We start from the raw sequence: 17,207 nt of genomic DNA on the forward strand, positions 1-17,207 counted from the left end.
TAAAAATAAAAATCCTACTAAATGCAGTGCATAAATGTTACTATGATTTGTGGAGAGGATAAAGGGTTCTCAAACCACGCAAATAACACTTTTATCAAATCTGAAAGATACCATCAGGAAAGCTTTACAGAATAATAATTTACCTAAGACACGGCTTTTATCAGTACCTTTGCCATGTGAACCATTTCAGCTAATATATTTTGAAAATCACATTACTGTACATATTCATATTATGGTCCATATAACATACTTGTCATGTCTGATAAACAGCTCATCACTGAAATCAATGTTTCTTAATCATTTAAAATGGAAAAGTACTTAAAGCCTTTCCTAGTGGTAGACACACAAATGACTTCTTCACATACCCTTCCCACCCAACGAGCATCTCAACTGCCTTTTCAGGTTCTGCTGGGACCTGATCAGAGGTCATCTGGCCACTAATGATTTGATCTGTCATAACTTGAGGTGCTGCATCCTCAACAGCTGTGCCCTGAACAACAACTGTACTAGCAGCAGTTGTACCTTTGACAGATCTGTCCTTCTTAGTTTTCATCTGAGGAGCTGTCCCCTTCACATTAGTAACTTCAGCAGTTACAACCTGTGAAGTTGGACCTTGAGCAGTTGTGCTCTTGCTACCTTTACCCTGGCCTGGTGCACCCTGAGTTTTTGAAACTTGACCTTGCATTTCATGCTGAAGTGGGCCTTGATTTACTTGAGCAGATAACTTAGAGGCCAGCTGAGTGGTGAAGATCTGTGGCTCTAGCACAGCAGAATCAACAGTTGTGTTGAGGGTGGTGTTGAGCGACTCCGGCCTAACAACCCCAAAACTTATTAAGCATTTTAAAGAATAATTATATGTTAATTTGAGATTTGTACAAATTGTCCTTCAAAATTAAATAAAATTAAGTAAAAAGATGAGCAAAACCACTCATAGTTCCAGGATTTCATGAAAGGTCAATCTGTAAACTTATGAGGTACAACCATTGTATAGCAAATTAATTTTTGAATGAAGTACTTTACTCTATAGCTAACCAGCAAAGTACTACTCATAATCAAACAGAATCCTTGCAAAATCAAAATCTGTAAACGATTTCAACTTACTCGTGATCTGTCACAGTGATTTTTTTTTCATCATTGAAAAAGCATTAACGTACATACATTCAGACATATGAAACTGCAGTATTTCATAACTTCAGATAATATTGAATCAGGGATAAGTTACATATACAATGTAATATTATGAATGAAAAAAAGCTCAATGAATATAACGGATGAAGTGAGTTTAACTCTTACAAATTACATTAAATTTATGGTTAAGCTTACAGCATATCAAGTGAACATCTTTCAATAAATTAATTTATGCCAAAGCAGACAAAACATGTGCACATAAATCAATATACATACAATAGCTGCAAAAGAGCATGACCCTGCAGTCTTGTTAGTAAGCAGTAAAAATACTACTAACTGATTTACCATTAAATTTGTGCTAGTTTAATCTTAAGATGAATCCACTTGATATAATAATGTATCTTAATCCTGCAATATTTAAGTACTCACAGCTAATATGAACCCAAGTAATTGAATTTACAAGAGAACATATATCAAGGCATGGATAAAATTAATTTAATTTTTTGTGAAAGTTAATTTTTTCATTACAGACCCACCACTCATATACAGCCCACATTTGTGGTCTTCAAATGTCCCATGCACTGCAAGTTTTATTTGATAGACAGAAGAAAAGATACTACTGCAAATGCACTACATGAATCCTTGTGTTCATTACAGGTAACTGTGTCAATTCTTTTATATTTCCCAATTTTTCTCATCCTTTTAATCTTTGTTCACTTCACTACATTAAATCTACTGGAAGTATGATAGCAACTTTGTGAATTAGCTTATGGAGTCTTTGGTCAGGCACTCAACCCCGATAAACATACTAACCTTCAAATGTTAGCACATGCACTTCCCATGAAAAAAATCTTATGGGATTTTCAGTTACCAGTTTAATCTACAGTCATGGAGAATTACTATATGTCTTGTACTACAGTATAAAGGAAGAAGCCAAACTACACCATCATTGTTTTCATAAACATCCCCTTCACTGATTCTATGATATTTAGGCTGTCAAGCCAATTCCTCAACACTGGCCAGTCAATGCTTAAAACAGTGAAAAGAGCGAGCTGGGGTATTTGAGTAGCAAGATAAATGAAAACCAGAAAATAAGACTGCTGTGCACCTGTGGATCCTGGTGGCACACATTGAGTTATACTACCATTCTTCTTCTGTCTGTCAGACAACAAAATACAGTGTTCAGGAAATTCAGACACAAATGTAGGCTGTATTAATGGGACAGGTTTGTTGTGAGACAAACTTTAACTTTAGATTTGTTGAGAAAAACCATCACTCTAAAGCTGAGCACTTAACTTGTAATTACACAGAATAATCAACTAAGGTCATAATTCTATCCATGAAAATGTGGCATTTTTTAATTGCATGACAGTATTTCTTAAGCAACATCAATATATTCAAACATTATCTGAAAATTCCAAGTACATCTACTACAGAAAGGAAACATGTTAACTCCGATCTTTTGAACTCCAATAGGGCAGTTTGTTATCTCTGGCCAAATTCATCAAAAAGAAATTTTAAATATTCTGTGCAGTTTACAATTATGAGAAAATCTTTGGATTTCTCACAAGTTTAATAATATTCCTAAACAAATCACTGTACTGGTACAACTGGTTATCTATGTAAGAGCACACACACTCAGATTTTGAATAAAGGTGACCTGATATAAGTGACAGCTAAAATAAATTTAACAAAACCTTAAAGTTCTAGGAATTACATTATAAGTGGGAATACTGTTATAGTAAACTAAGGGTAAATTAAGACCTGATCACAGTTATAAAGACTACCTGGAAAAATACTCTTTCTAATGCGCAAATGTGGCAGCACTTGCTGCTAGTGTATTGCACACTAAGAAACCACATGACACTCTTCTTGACATGACAACAGTGTCTGAACCTTTGATTATGATAATGGTTTTTCTCTTTAATTGTTTATACATACAGCAAATACTTTTACTGCGTGGTACATGAAAATATTTTTTAATTGATGTAACAAAATTACTGAAAAGAAAAACAGCCTTTTTAAAAAGTTCACAGAACCACATAATTTGTTTTCCCTATGACTTGAAATTTCAGTACTATATGCACTAGATGGGAATACTTTTTTCAATTGAACCATTATATGTAATATACCCAAAATTAGTTAGGAAAAGCCACATATACTAATTAGGCTGTCTGGTTAACTATTTACCCGTACCTGGTACACAAACATAATATACTGTACTGTATGAATATTACACCTGTTAATTCTAGTCACCATCATCTACTTACAATAAGCTTAAAATTACAATGGTAAACATACAGTTTCTTATTCAACTCACCCAGCGAGTATTGGAGTCTTGGCAATATCCACATTGTCTGATGGATAAGAGGCTGTAAACTGGGCATACTGCTGCTCTTTCTGATGCTGAGGGCTTAGCTGATCTGCTGGTGCTACAGGAGGTGCTAATGTGACAAAATAGAGAAATGTTTGACATTAAAATCCATATACTCCTCGTACCACATTACTGCTTATTTAAGTGTACTGTTCCCAAAACTTTGTACAGATAACATACAAGAGCTTAACATTTTGGCTACAACTAAAAAATACTTTCAATATACTGTACTATCATATTCAACTGATAGTTTTTATTTGTCACTGACATGTTTCTTTATATGGATACTTTGATGGGAATGCATCATATCCAAAATTAGTATCCTTAACAAATATCAGCAACTTTTTTCAATAAAATTTGTCCACTTTCCTCACACAAACCTTTTGGGGGCTACCACTTACAGTATGCCTTGTGTGTCACACTGCATATCAGGTAGTACTATTGGGTATCTGCTGCATTCCTCACACACAAGCTGCGCTGCTTTTGGCTTTTCACTTTTCATCTATTCTGTTCTGCCTGGTCTCTTCCTATTTAGCAATCCAGCTTCTTCAACTTTATGTTGTGACAATTAGCACCCCTTTCAAGGACAGATTCTTTGGGCAAGCACTACAAGAGGCTCAATTTGAATCTGTGGTCTCATTTGACTAAATAATAATTAGCTTCACACATACTTAAGTATACTATATAAAAAAAAGTCCATTTAACACAAATGACACAAGAGCCAATTTATTTATACATGATAGCTTAGATATAACTGCAAGGAATGTTTGATATCACTATTCATTCTTGATTTTGATAGATTTTCTTTTTTCTTCTGAGATCACCTTTCAAAGGTAGAGTATATCTTTACCAATATCACTGACCATCACTAATCCTTCTCTTCAAGAACATATTCACCAGTTTAACAATATAGTACTAGTACCTTTTATCCTGAATAGAGTTTTGTTAGGGATTTCCTTCAACATGATTATGACATTAGTATATCTTTATCATAGAGCTTCCTCACAATGGCCTTGCTCACCCAATCCCTTCTCAAAACTATCCTTATGTGGCATACTTTTCCATAGACCACACTCTTGCAGAGTCAACAAACAGAATGATTCATTTAGCATTATTCATCAATGACCTTATCAATATTTTTTTCATAACAAGACTACTTTTTAATATCTGAATCTGTTTTATATAGCTACCACTAGCCTTCCACATCCTCAGCTTTAACTATGAGAACAAGTACAATATTGAATTTAGTATCAGCACTCAACTTTTTTCCCACAGAGGAAAATGGAACAATTGGTTAATAACCCTATCCAGCTCAAGTCAAATGAAGATGAAGAAAAACTGATAGTTTATACAAGAGTGTGACATACATTTTAAAAGACAGATGGAAGAAGGCATACTAGAAAAGATTTCCAAGCCTGCAATTAGAGAAACCAATGGTCTGAACCAAGATATCATTGGATTGCTGAACCTACAAAAGTGACTGAGAATAGCAATAGCTCACCCCTTTAATCTAACTAGAAATGATCAAAAATAGTATCAAAATTAAAAATCCCAGATACTTTGTGGGAAGGAGCTTGATTTAGAGAAAATAAAAGGGAAATGTGTCACAGATTACATAGTGTTTCAAATTCCATACAGCAAAGAAATGGAACAAAGGCAAAGGATGAAAAGAGAATGCAAGAGCCAAGATTAAAAAATCTGTAAGATTAAGACATCATATTTTTAAAATGAAAATTTAGATATTATGTACGTGTCCTCTTTGACACAAGAATGAAAGAGCAAACTCCTAAAATTTCTATATTTCTATCTCCCAAAAGAGAATCACAGATTTAGGCAGGATACTAGACATTAAAAAACAGGAGTGGTAAACCTGAAGTCATGATAATGAGGAAGAAACACTGGGTAAGAAAGCAAGGCTGACAAGCACCACTTGTTCATAAGCAGAATGAACCTTCAGTCTTAACAATAGGATAATCTTCTAGCACTAGCTGGAAACTGGTTAAAAACAGTCAAAGCTTGTAAAACTAGGAATTTGTGGCATCTGGAAACTCAAGCGTATATGAGGCGGATGTTGGTCATCGACCAAGATCGGAACTCCGTGATGCGCCTGTCTTCCTTTTACTGCCTTAGAGAGTGGTGTATTGCTTTGCTCTCCTTTTCCAAGCTGGGTTTTTTTTTATTGTAGCCTGTGCTTTGTTCTTTTATTCAGCCCAGGAGTTCCGTGGATATCAACATTTTTTAGACAAGCCTTCCTTGTTTGCTGTGTTGAAATTTTAGAAGTGAGTTTAAAGTAAAATCAACAGTACGAAAATTGGCTATTTGCAACTGCCAGACTCATACTGGTAATCACCTTAAACAAGTAGACATATCAATCAAATGTGCTTCACAGGAAAATGAAAAATGTAAATGTTGAAAAATGCTCAATAGTTTCATCCCCCAATGTCCAAAAACTCTGAGATGATATTAAATGCTGTACAATTTTTGAGTATCCCATAAGGATGAACAAGCAAGGCTTTGCATAAAATTTCAGTTCGAGCAAGAAGGTATTAATTTAAATGTTAGTTCTGCTAACTTTCTTTGCAATAGGGCTTATTATAATTATTATTTTCTACTTAACCAGGCAAGGTTAAAATTCTTGACTTTCACTTTGGTGGACTGAAGCATTTGTTGCTAATGATAAAAACTTAACTGAATAAATAAATATTGGTAAGAAGTGGTCCTGTACAATATGACAAATTTTTTAATCAATTTGTATTTTTCATAGCTAACAAACCTGAGGTCTTAACAATAGGATAATCTTCTAGTGCTAGTGCTGGAAAACAGGTAAAAACAATCAAAGATTGTAAAAGAAGGAATCCGTAGCATCTGGCAACTAATGCATATACGGAGTGGATGCTTGATCATCGACCAAGATCATACCCCAGCAAAATATTAGTCTTTCTTCTACCACCTTGGAGACCCGAGTTTTGCTTCACTCTCCTTTTCCAAGCCGGTTTTTCAATAGTAGCCAGTGCTTTTTTATTTTTATTCAGGAATGAAGTTCCGTGGACGTCAACATTTTTAGTCAAGCCTTTATTTGCTGTGTTGACCTTCCTTTGCACAGATACTTTTGCCGTAGTTACGACTTTTACTCTACATTGGCATCGCTGGCATTATGTGTGATAGGCTGTCCGTCTCCTTAGAGAGTATTGCCTTCAGAGAGACAGGACTCCTTAATTTGGTTTAGTGGGAGCCTGTGATCCTGAATTTTCTTCACAAAGTTCCTTTGGTTCCCAGCTCTTGTCTTTTAGGCTTTACTCATTACCCACTGCTTTTTTTGGCAGAAAAAAACATATGAACACCCTACAGCATTAAAAAATAAAAAAAGTGCAACATGTTGTGACAACTATAAATGTCAAACAGAACAGGTGAGAAACAGAGCAATAATGTGGATCCCACATTCCCCAAAATGTAAAGTAAAACATAATATCTTACATGATAACTATGCTTAAAACACTGACTGTGTTTGCTTCAACTTGGATATTAATACTAAAAAAAAAAATCATGTACTATAACTTAAAAAATTCCTTCAAAACAAGGAAGGGCAAAGTAGCAATGTAATCAAACTGACAAGACTACCATTAAAGACTGAAATGGTCATGGCAGTATTGTCACAATGGCTGGTTGCAGACTCAACCAGTATACTAACGCACACTTGCCTTGTTATTTCTTTTCTTTCAGAATGGCTAGCCTCTAAAAGTAAGACCTCTTTAATCTTTGCATATGGTGAGGCATCCCTAAATGCATGATATGTATTACACATTGAGCTTTTACTTTAGCAAGATTATCCTCCAGAACACAGCAAAATTTGAATAGTATATTGCTTAGACATTACTACTAATCCATGAAATGAACATTATATCAAGGTTCAAGATAATTATATTAAAGACAGCTTAGTGATTTTACTAACAGACAGCAATATAAATCACAACACACCTTTGATCAAAAAGCTGTCAACAGTGGAAGGTGTAACAACACAACCATCAGCTGAGGGTTGAATTTAAATTTTGTAATTTCATAATCATTCCTTTTACTGCTAACCAATCTCTTTGCCTCTTTTTAAAAAATATAGTTGACCATGGGAGGAGGGGAGTTACCAATTACACTGTAACTTATGCGGCACACCATGGATGGCACTTAAGGTTCTTTGCATTATCTACTGAGACTTTGCTTGGTATGTTGCACAGTACAATCTTTATTCCTGAGTAAAGATTTGATGTTGAGAGTTGTCAGACAGCATAAGTAACTTTTCTAATAGGAGTTCCTTAAAAGCCTTCATTCCACTTTTGACTCAAAACCAGTGCTGTGATATGATTTAACAAGTATAGTGCACTATTGTCCCAATATAAGTCACTGTCTTAACATCATTGTTACCTCTATAAGCACTCCTTAATGATCTGATGACACATTTGTATCATCATCCGCTCTTTAGGCCATAGTACTTCATTCTAAGATTAACTAAATTTGGCTGACAGGTTGTATAAAATTAATTCCTACTAGTTGTTGTCTTTTCCTGCTAGCTAATGTCTGAAGAAATAAGAGTTTTAAAGAATGTATTCTTTATCCTCCACAACTGGCTTTGAACCAGCTTCTCCTGCATTACTTAGTGACCTGAAAGCAACATTCAAACTCCGGCAAAAGGACTTGCTTCTCAGAAACAGATATGAAACGTCTTGGATCTGGTCTAATTGAGGTTTGACAAACTTTAGAATTGCACTGATGGGCAAAGGCAGGATTTCTTGCTAAAAGGAGTTACTGCTGTTCAATGTTAAGACTATCCAATATGCATACGTATATGTTTTTCCCATTATTAAATATGGATAATTTTTACACACAAAAATTACAAAATTTTTATCAAGTTGTATTCATAGCTGACAAACCTCAGGTCTTAACATTAGAATAAATCTTCTGGTGCCAGCTGGAAACTGGTTAAAAACAATAAAAACCTGTAAATGCAAGGAATCTGTGGCATCTGGCATCCGATAAGTAGTTGAGGTGGAAGCGAGTCAGAGACTATGCTTGTTCCTAGTGATGCATTAGTGTTTCTTCCAGCCCAGGATGAAGCATACGAGGGGTGGCTAGAAGTAGGCAGTCAGTGTTAAGAACTCGGGTTTATTAGCTATGAAAAATACAAATTAATAAAAAATTTGTCATTTGTTCATACACAGAACAAACCTTTGTTCTTAACATTAGGATAAACTCACACTTGGAGGGAGGTATGAGAATCTTGAACCAACTGGATGTTTGGCACACCTGATTTTTCTTCTTAGAAATGAGGTTTCTAAAAAGAGGAGGACCTAAGCCCTTGAGATGTTAGATATGTGGATATCTAACACTCAGTCAATGGGTTTAAATATGATGAAATATGTCCAGATTCATTGCATATACGGAACTACAAAAGAACTATGTATATCTGTTCAAGCAACAAACCATGTTAGCCACAAGAAAAGGGTTTGTCACCACTCCTCACTCCCTTTGCTGGAGAGAGGAGTTGAAGCTAATAAGAAGCAGATTTGTATGTTGTATTTAACATAAAAAGAGCTGTAACAGTATGGCCGCAATGCTCACCTGCATCAAACTAGTTCCAGCATATGATGTGTCTACTCTTCAAACTGCCTGTAGGTATTGAAGAAAGCAGAAAAGGGAAAGAAAAAAGACCACTCATCTCACTCATTCCCTCCTCCACACTATCATCTTAGGCAAGATACAAACTGTCAAGCCAGGGGCACTGGATGAGCTACATTTGTTGATCAGCCACCACTGGACCCAAGAAAACAGTGTTCAAGGACCTGTGGACAACATCCTTCAGGTAGAAGTAAGTGAAAATGGTTTGATGCAGTCAGGAACCAGTATTAAAATTTCTATGAAGAGATAGGTTCTTAAATACCAGGGAGAAATCTATTCCTCTGTCATCTGCTTCTGCATGTACAGTACTGGTAACAGAACTTGATGATGAGAAGTAGGATTGCCTAATCACTTCATGTAGTTAAACGCAAGGGTATTCTAGGACATCTAATTCTTGTCCTGGGTCGTGTTAACAAAAAGTCTATGATACCTAGGGTCTAGGTAACTAGTCCTTTAGATAACAATGCAATGCTCTGATGGGGCAAAGCAAAGCAGTCACTCTTGAAGGTTGCTGATAAAACTCCATACTGGAATAAACGTTAAAGGAGGCAAATCTGTCATCATGAACCAAGGGAATTTGGGTCGTAACCAAAAGTTCCAGGGCAAATTCAAAAGCTACTGACCCCAACCCATTGCATATTTACATCATAATCCTGACCAAGGAGCTCTCCATCTCTTTCCGAGGATGCCAAGGTCAGAAGGAAAACTGTTTCCAAAGTCAGTTCCCTGTAAGACAATGGGCTTGAATGGAACTTGACTGAGACTACTCAGTACCAGAGTAAGGTCCCATGTAGGAGGTTTGAGATCCCTAGGTGAACAAGACTGCTCAAAGCTTTTGAACCACAAAGAGAATTCCCAGGATGAAGTGATGTCCACATCTTTCAGGTGAAAAACTAATATAAGGCAGCCCTGTAACCCTTGACAGCAAAAACAGAAATTATTTCCTCTGTTCTGAGAAAGATCCAGACAATCATTATCTACTAAAAAGAAATTCTGAGTGGAGAGAAATCCCTTCTATGACACCAATCACAGCGGATGGCTCACCTTGTACATGGCTGATGAAGATCTGAAGTAGACTTACATCTGAGTCACTGCTCTGCAAGAAAGATCTGTTACTTGAAAGATATTGGATAGACTCCAGACATGAAGAGATAAAGATTCTACAGATTAGTGGTATCTCTCCACATAAGTATGGCGGAGAAGGTTGTACTAAAGTGGAATCTCCTTGGCACTGCTGAGAGAAGACCGAGATTTTGGAACCCATTATGTACTCTGTTCTGGACACGATGGAACAGGCAGAATGGAGGAAATGTGTAAGCTCCCAAGTTTCTTCCAGTATGCAGAAGGGAGTCCTGTGCCCCCCCACTGAACAGTAGACGTCTAGCTTCCTGTTGAACTGTGTAGTTAAGAGACCTAACATGAGTCTTCACCACGAAGACAGAGGAGACAACAGGATAACCCAAGGGGATATCCTATGATAATAGTATGCTCTACACAGATATGTATGTGCTAAATACCCTACCATCAAAGGAATTTCCACTGTAGACAGAAATATCCTCGCACTGCCAAAGGAATGTGCATTTCAAACATAGGAGACGTCCTATATGGAGATCCCCTAAGATGAAGTAAGTTCAATATGCTAGTCAACAGAGGAGATGTCCTATGAAGATAACACACTGACCTGACCCCCCTTTTCTGACTAGGGAACCACATGATGATATTCCTGAGCAACCCAGCGCAATGCTAAAGACTGATGTTAACTTCTGCAGAGACAAGAACAACTAGGATACTGAGACGCAGTATTGGTCTGGTTACTTGGATATATAAAGCTAGGCTAAGTTGGGAATTGTACCTAACCTAATCTAACCCAATCACAAACTCTTGAAGAATGGGCAAATCCTCCTCTTGCAGAAGTCATAAAGCAGAAGAACATGTTCTGGGATATTGAAGTCTGCTAAAGCTAAGCTCGAACCAGTTACACTAGGCTAAGAATTCCAACACTTAAGCTAGGCCAGAATGGTATAGATAGGTTTGAAATAGCTAGGCTATGGCCTAGAACTCAACCACTTAGGCTAGAATAAGTCAGTAAAGACAAGTTCAAACTAACTAGGCTAAATTCAATCACTTAGACTAGGTTAAGCTGGTAAAGGTAGGTTTGAACTAGCTTAGCTAGGCTAAGAACTCAACCACTTGGTTGGAAAAGGGAGATAGTTCCTCATCCTTCCTCAGTCTCAGAGTCTTCTTGGTCTAGACTTAAGTACCTAACCAGTTGAGTAGGTCTGAATTGTGGATTTATGGCGTTAGAAACTGAATCCTGCTTTGTAAGTGTAGGGCAGAATGGTTCTACAGAACTTCACTGTAAACGAGCCAACCTATTAACTAAATGTAACTACTTTGGAACAGAAATCAAAGTGCTAGGTCAATATTCTCATAGGAACAATTCAAATTGGAAGAAAAAAACAATGAAATGAGAATTCTTCTTACCTGAGAAGTGTTGAATTTGGATCAACACAAATATTGTCAATCCCCACAATGAAGGCCGTATGGGCCTGATTAAACTAATTCATTGACTTGTTATGAAGGATGTAACAGTTGGGAAATTGATCTTGTATGTAGGGAACGTTGTTGGAAGTTACTATGGTAACATCAGCTGTTAGCTATGTGACCAAAAGGCATTGTACATATGTGCTGAATGGCTGAAGGCTAGGTGACAGTCCATTCCCAGACACTGCACAAATGTGCTGTATGGCTGTGTGGTAGGTCGATGGTCCTTTTCAATCTCGTACGTAGTAGATATGGAATATCCGTCAGCTGCCACCAAGGCAATGTCTGTCAGACGTTACATACGTGACTAAAAGGCATTGCACAGGCGTGCTGTATGGTTGAAGAGCTAGGTTGACGGTCCGCACCTGGATGTAGCATCTTGAGACCACCTCCTCCCTGGAACAATGTGTGTGTTGGTCTACAGCCGTCTAGTCACGTATGTGCATCTGTCTCTGACCGTGAAGTCACGTACATGGATGTGCAACAACGAACAACGTAAGTGACACCGTCTGGGAGAAAGAGAAGCATAAACACGATACCTTTGCCTTGATAGTTACGACCACTGACTGGAAGGTGAATGACGAACATAGGACCTCCTAGGAGAATGAGATAAGAAACGCCTTGGTTTCTTGCAAACTAGAAAAAGACAACCTCTCTCTCAACAATGAATAGCCAAAGGAGCACATCCGCCATGAAGGGCGTGTCCATCAACAACATCAGGCCATCACTTGAAACATGTCCATGGACATGAGCAACAGGCGAGGAAATCCTGAACCAAGCAGGCACACAAGACTTGAAATGATTAGAACATCTTGAAGGTAAACGAGACTTCTGAGAGGTAGAAAGGCAATAATCATCTTCCACAAGAACACGAATGCGAGAGAGGAACACATCTACGTATGTGAAGGGGAGACTCATGTACACGAGAGGAAGACAACACAGCTCTCAAGAGAAACGTCCATGGCTGTGTAAAATTGCTTATGTACATCGGAGAAAGAGCAACATCCTTGGCTGGATGTCCTTGAATCACGCAAAGACGATTGTCGAATCTGGTCACATCCGTGAAAATCTGGAACTAAGGTGACTTAGACGTGAATGTGTGAGCGTTGAGGCAACAATGCCTATGCTGGAAACACATCTCCAAACATTCAGAAACTCTCGTGTCCAAAGAAGGAAACTGCATCAACTTTCGCTGGTACACTATAGAATCTTCATGGCTACTTCAATCTGGAGAGAATCGTCGAATCAGAGTTCTGAAGAAAACCAAGCATGTAGCAAGCATCCTTAGAGTCTTGGATTTCAAAGAAATCAAAGAACTCTGATGGGCAACCAAGCCCCGAGCAGGTCAAAGTTCGGTTGCTCTTTCTTATCTACCAAAGTGTCTGAAGAAGGGAGAAGATAATAGTTTGAGAATATTCCCAGAACTAAGATCAGTGACATGACCCAGGTTACCTCTCCAACTCACCAATTCTGAGGAAATCATGCACCTGGAGCTCTGAGTTGCAGGTTTATGAACAGAAACTCATGACACAAAACAAACCCCAGCTTGTAGACAAGGGAGAGCACTGATAGAAGAAGGAGATGGCAATGATGAAAGGATCAATTCTTCCATTTCTACAGTAACTGGAGAGCCTCACCACTACATGCGCATGAAGAAAAGCATAGAATTTCCCAAGAAACTCCAACGCCTGAGGCAGTGGAAGACGGGTCGCACTTCTCTTGAAACACAGAGTCAATCAATCGAAACTATGTTGTCATAAGAACTAGCCTTGACATCACAATCCCAGCCATGACATCAAAAAGTAAAATACTCTTACAAAAGCAGAAAATATTGTGTGTAAGAGCAGGATAAATTATATATTCAAACAAAATTGTAATGCCAAGTTTATTGCATATAATGAAAAATAGGAGAACGAAGGCAAATATCATCAGATGACGATACATTAGATATAGACGAGACGCCAGAGAAGCAGACAAAGCCACATCGGAGAAGTCATCTGTTTAAGATTGGTACCCCTGAATGACATTGAAAACTTTGCAAGTCCTCATGTAGATGGGCTCCAAGGTTTGACAGTAACCCACTCCCGTCAGGACTGACTGGGTTCCAAACTCCCACCACATCACCAATGAGCATACCAATAATTAGTGAAGTGTCAACTCTGGGAGAGGAAGAGAATGCAGAGGGCCTCCCACAGAGGGCCTCCCAAAATCTATGCAGAACATGCTGCCGACCGACTTTATGGTGAGAAGCAGGGTTGATAACTGTAAAGCCTGAAACTAAACAAATAACATGCCTTCCCCCTCTGGAAGGAAATAAACCTCCTATCCTGAGAGAAGGAAAAGAAACTTTTATATGTAAGCGAAGGGAGTGAGCCGTGCAACTCACTGCCTTCCCCACCCCCAGAATGATGAGAAAGAGACGAGACGGTAAAATCTGACGGGCCCTGAGCAAATACAGTAACACAAACCTAGAAGTTGTTGGAGAAATAAGAACAATGATATAAAGGGAGAAAAAACTCCACACTAAAGCCTACTGTGGCATGAATAAGTGAATATATCATTGAAAAATAAAACATGATGAAATGTCTTAAAATACATAAATGTTTCAATATATCCCAAACAAAACATCACATTACAAACTTGCTAACAAAGGAACAAGATGGAGCTTGCCTCTCTCACCCTGCAGGGGTAATATTCCCCGAGAGAGATGCTATACAGGCTAAGGTAAAAAACCAGCTTGGGTAGGAGGGCAGCAAAGCATACATCCACTCTCCAAGGTAGTTGAAGGAAACTAAACTAATGCATCACTACGTTCAAGGTTGGTCTCTGACTCGCTTCCACCTCAACTACGTATCAGATGCTAGATGCCACAGATTCCTTGCATTTACAGTTTTTTGTTGTTTTTAACCAGTTTCCAGCAGGCGCCAGAAGATTTATCTTAACGTTACGACCAAAGGTTTGTTCCATGTATGAACAACTAGTACATATTGCCCTTAACAAATAGATACTGCAAATATATACCATATACTGTACATATCCTCATCACTCTCAATATACATTATCTTTCCCTCATCCACTAACTCTGAAGAAATTAGGCTCAACTAGTCAGTGTCTAATATCTGTTCAATAGTTTACTCGACAATAACCCAGAAATGCCACAGTTCCTATAATTTTGTTCATATTTAATACTACGTATATGGTGGAAATGGAAAAATTAACTGATAAAAAAACTAGTAAACTAATACTGTACCTTTTCACAATGACTTCAAATTCTTCTTTGAGATTAGGTATACAGCAGAGTTATTTAGAAGTCTCTTATTAGATTTACCAAAGCCACATTCTGCATGGCCCTTCAATCACATGTGTGCAATCAAAAGTGCTCTATATTTTTGGAGATTCTTCATGACTAACGCCAATGAATGTGTATTCAAGAGTTCAAATATTCATGTTAGCTATCAGAATCTTTTTTGGTTGATCACCATAAAAACATAGTACTACTGGATGGAAATAATTTCTCACTGGTACAAAATATTTCTTTCTCATCATGTAAACAACTGCGTGTAAGTCCCACAAGTAAAGAATACAGTGGAACCTCAATTTCCATACACCCTGATTTTTGTAGACTTTTTCCAATGAAATTTTATCTCAGGTTTTGTACATATCCTCGAATTTTGTACTAGGCCTTGTATCAAGTGCCCAAACAAAGCATCCCATGTTCTCTTGTGACCCATTCTGCTTTTGTGCTTTTAATGCTTTTTTTTATTCAAGTGCAATTGCTAAATAAGCAATCATGGGGTCAAGGAAAGTTCCAAGTGTTAGCCTTTCTGTAAAAAAAGGTGAGAAACACTAAAGAATTCAAGAAAAATCGAGTAGTAAAGTGTTGGAGGGTGTTGTATGCCAACCTCAGTGAGAAAATGCCTACAACAAGCACTGCTGTCAGTGAATTTAAGGCCAGCAGAGGCTAGTTTGAAAAATTCAGAAAGCAAATGGGCATACATAATGTTCCTACTTCAGTGATTAAGGACGTGTTTGTAAAATGGAGTGAATTAAAAACTTTTGAGGAGAATTATCATCCCAATAAAGATGTTGTAATCCTTGTCACCAACATCTTTAATGACAATGCCATGTTTAACTTGAGGCAAATTTTAAAGAAATGCCAGAAACAAATGTCTCTGGACAGTTTTGTTGTGTGACAGGGGTTCAGTGACTCGCAAGCTGGTTTTAGTGCCAGTAAAAAATGATGAGGGGAAGTAACCTCATATAGTGCCAGTAAAAAACGATTGGGGAAATAACCTCAAATAGTGCCAGTAAAAAACGATTGGGGAAATAACCTCAAATAGTGCCAGTAAAAAACGATTGGGGAAATAACCTCAAATAGTGCCAGTAAAAAACGATTGGGGAAGTAACCTCAAATAGTGCCAGTAAAAAACGATTGGGGAAATAACCTCAAATAGTGCCAGTAAAAAACGATTGGGGAAGTAACCTCAGACAGTGCCAGTAAAAAAACAAAGAGAAGTAACCCCAGACAGGTCCTTGATACCTGAAGTCCTTCTGAAGGGAGATTCCCTTTCCAAACAAAAATCTCTCCTCCTCCCTCTCCCCTCGTCTCCCTCTTCCATATGCTAACAAGTGTCTTCCATAAAGGTAAGAGTGATGTTAAATGTTCATTTATTAATTTCATTAGTCATTTACATTCATTTCACATTGTTTTCTGTATGTAAAACTGTGTTTATTCACTATATGTAAAATGTATTTTTGGTTGTCTGGAATGCATTACAGTAATTGTATTTACATTATTCCTTATGGAATTATTGTTTCAGTTTTTGTATGTTTCGGACTTCGTAGGACATTCTGGAACAGATTATGTATGAAAACCAAGGTTCCACTGTATATTGTAAAGACTGGTTTGGTTCCAGGTGACTCTTATAAGGTCTATAAACCTGTGCTCTTCCCTTCCTTGCTAGAACAGGTTCTCTTCTTGTACTAAGATTCAATTAGGCCAGCATATACTATTAACAGATATTATCTCTAAAGCATTCCTCAACCTGCTTTAAAACAATAATATGTTCTTTGTCAAGGGAAGCCACAACCTTCACACTTGACTTCCCTTTAACATTTGTGCGCTGCTTTGTGAGCTCTGCTTCTGCTTAAGACTGGAAAAGCTTACAATGATTTAAAACAGGAACAATATCCATGATAAATGTTGAACTTGCCAGTAGATACAGATAGCCACCAAATAAGAAAAAATCATCACAACTGCCTCAAACACTATTTGACACAAATGGACTCTTAAAATTCTGCCACTCATACCTTTCCTGTACTCCAACTTCAATGAAACACCTGTTTCATAATTTCCTATAAAAGTAGGTATGGTTCATCCAATTCTTCTGGGGAGTCTGAGAAGCCCACTTGACATTATTATGTATTATATTCCCTGGATGACATGAAGGACATGCCCAAACCATTTACATATTTCCTTCATCATTGTCTGATTTAC

General features: G+C 37.5%; 1 protein-coding gene across 41 annotated transcripts in view; it reads right to left on the reverse strand.

Annotated features, from left to right (window-relative positions):
• LOC135200192 (ankyrin-2-like) overlaps positions 1–17,207 on the reverse strand; it is a 702,328-nt gene that overhangs the window by 224,781 nt on the left and 460,340 nt on the right. For 33 of the 41 annotated variants that reach the window (XM_064228610.1, XM_064228609.1, XM_064228607.1 and 30 more), the window contains 2 exons: positions 3,449–3,572; positions 366–812 (listed from right to left, as the gene is read on the reverse strand). In XM_064228610.1, coding sequence (XP_064084680.1) covers positions 366–812; positions 3,449–3,572 — 571 coding nt within the window. The remainder of the gene's footprint in view (positions 1–365; positions 813–3,448; positions 3,573–17,207) is intronic. The other 8 variants (XM_064228604.1, XM_064228603.1, XM_064228601.1 and 5 more) reach the window with 1 other exon arrangement.

Source organism: Macrobrachium nipponense, chromosome 26, assembly GCF_015104395.2.
Source record: "Macrobrachium nipponense isolate FS-2020 chromosome 26, ASM1510439v2, whole genome shotgun sequence".
Lineage (NCBI taxonomy): Eukaryota > Metazoa > Arthropoda > Malacostraca > Decapoda > Palaemonidae > Macrobrachium > Macrobrachium nipponense.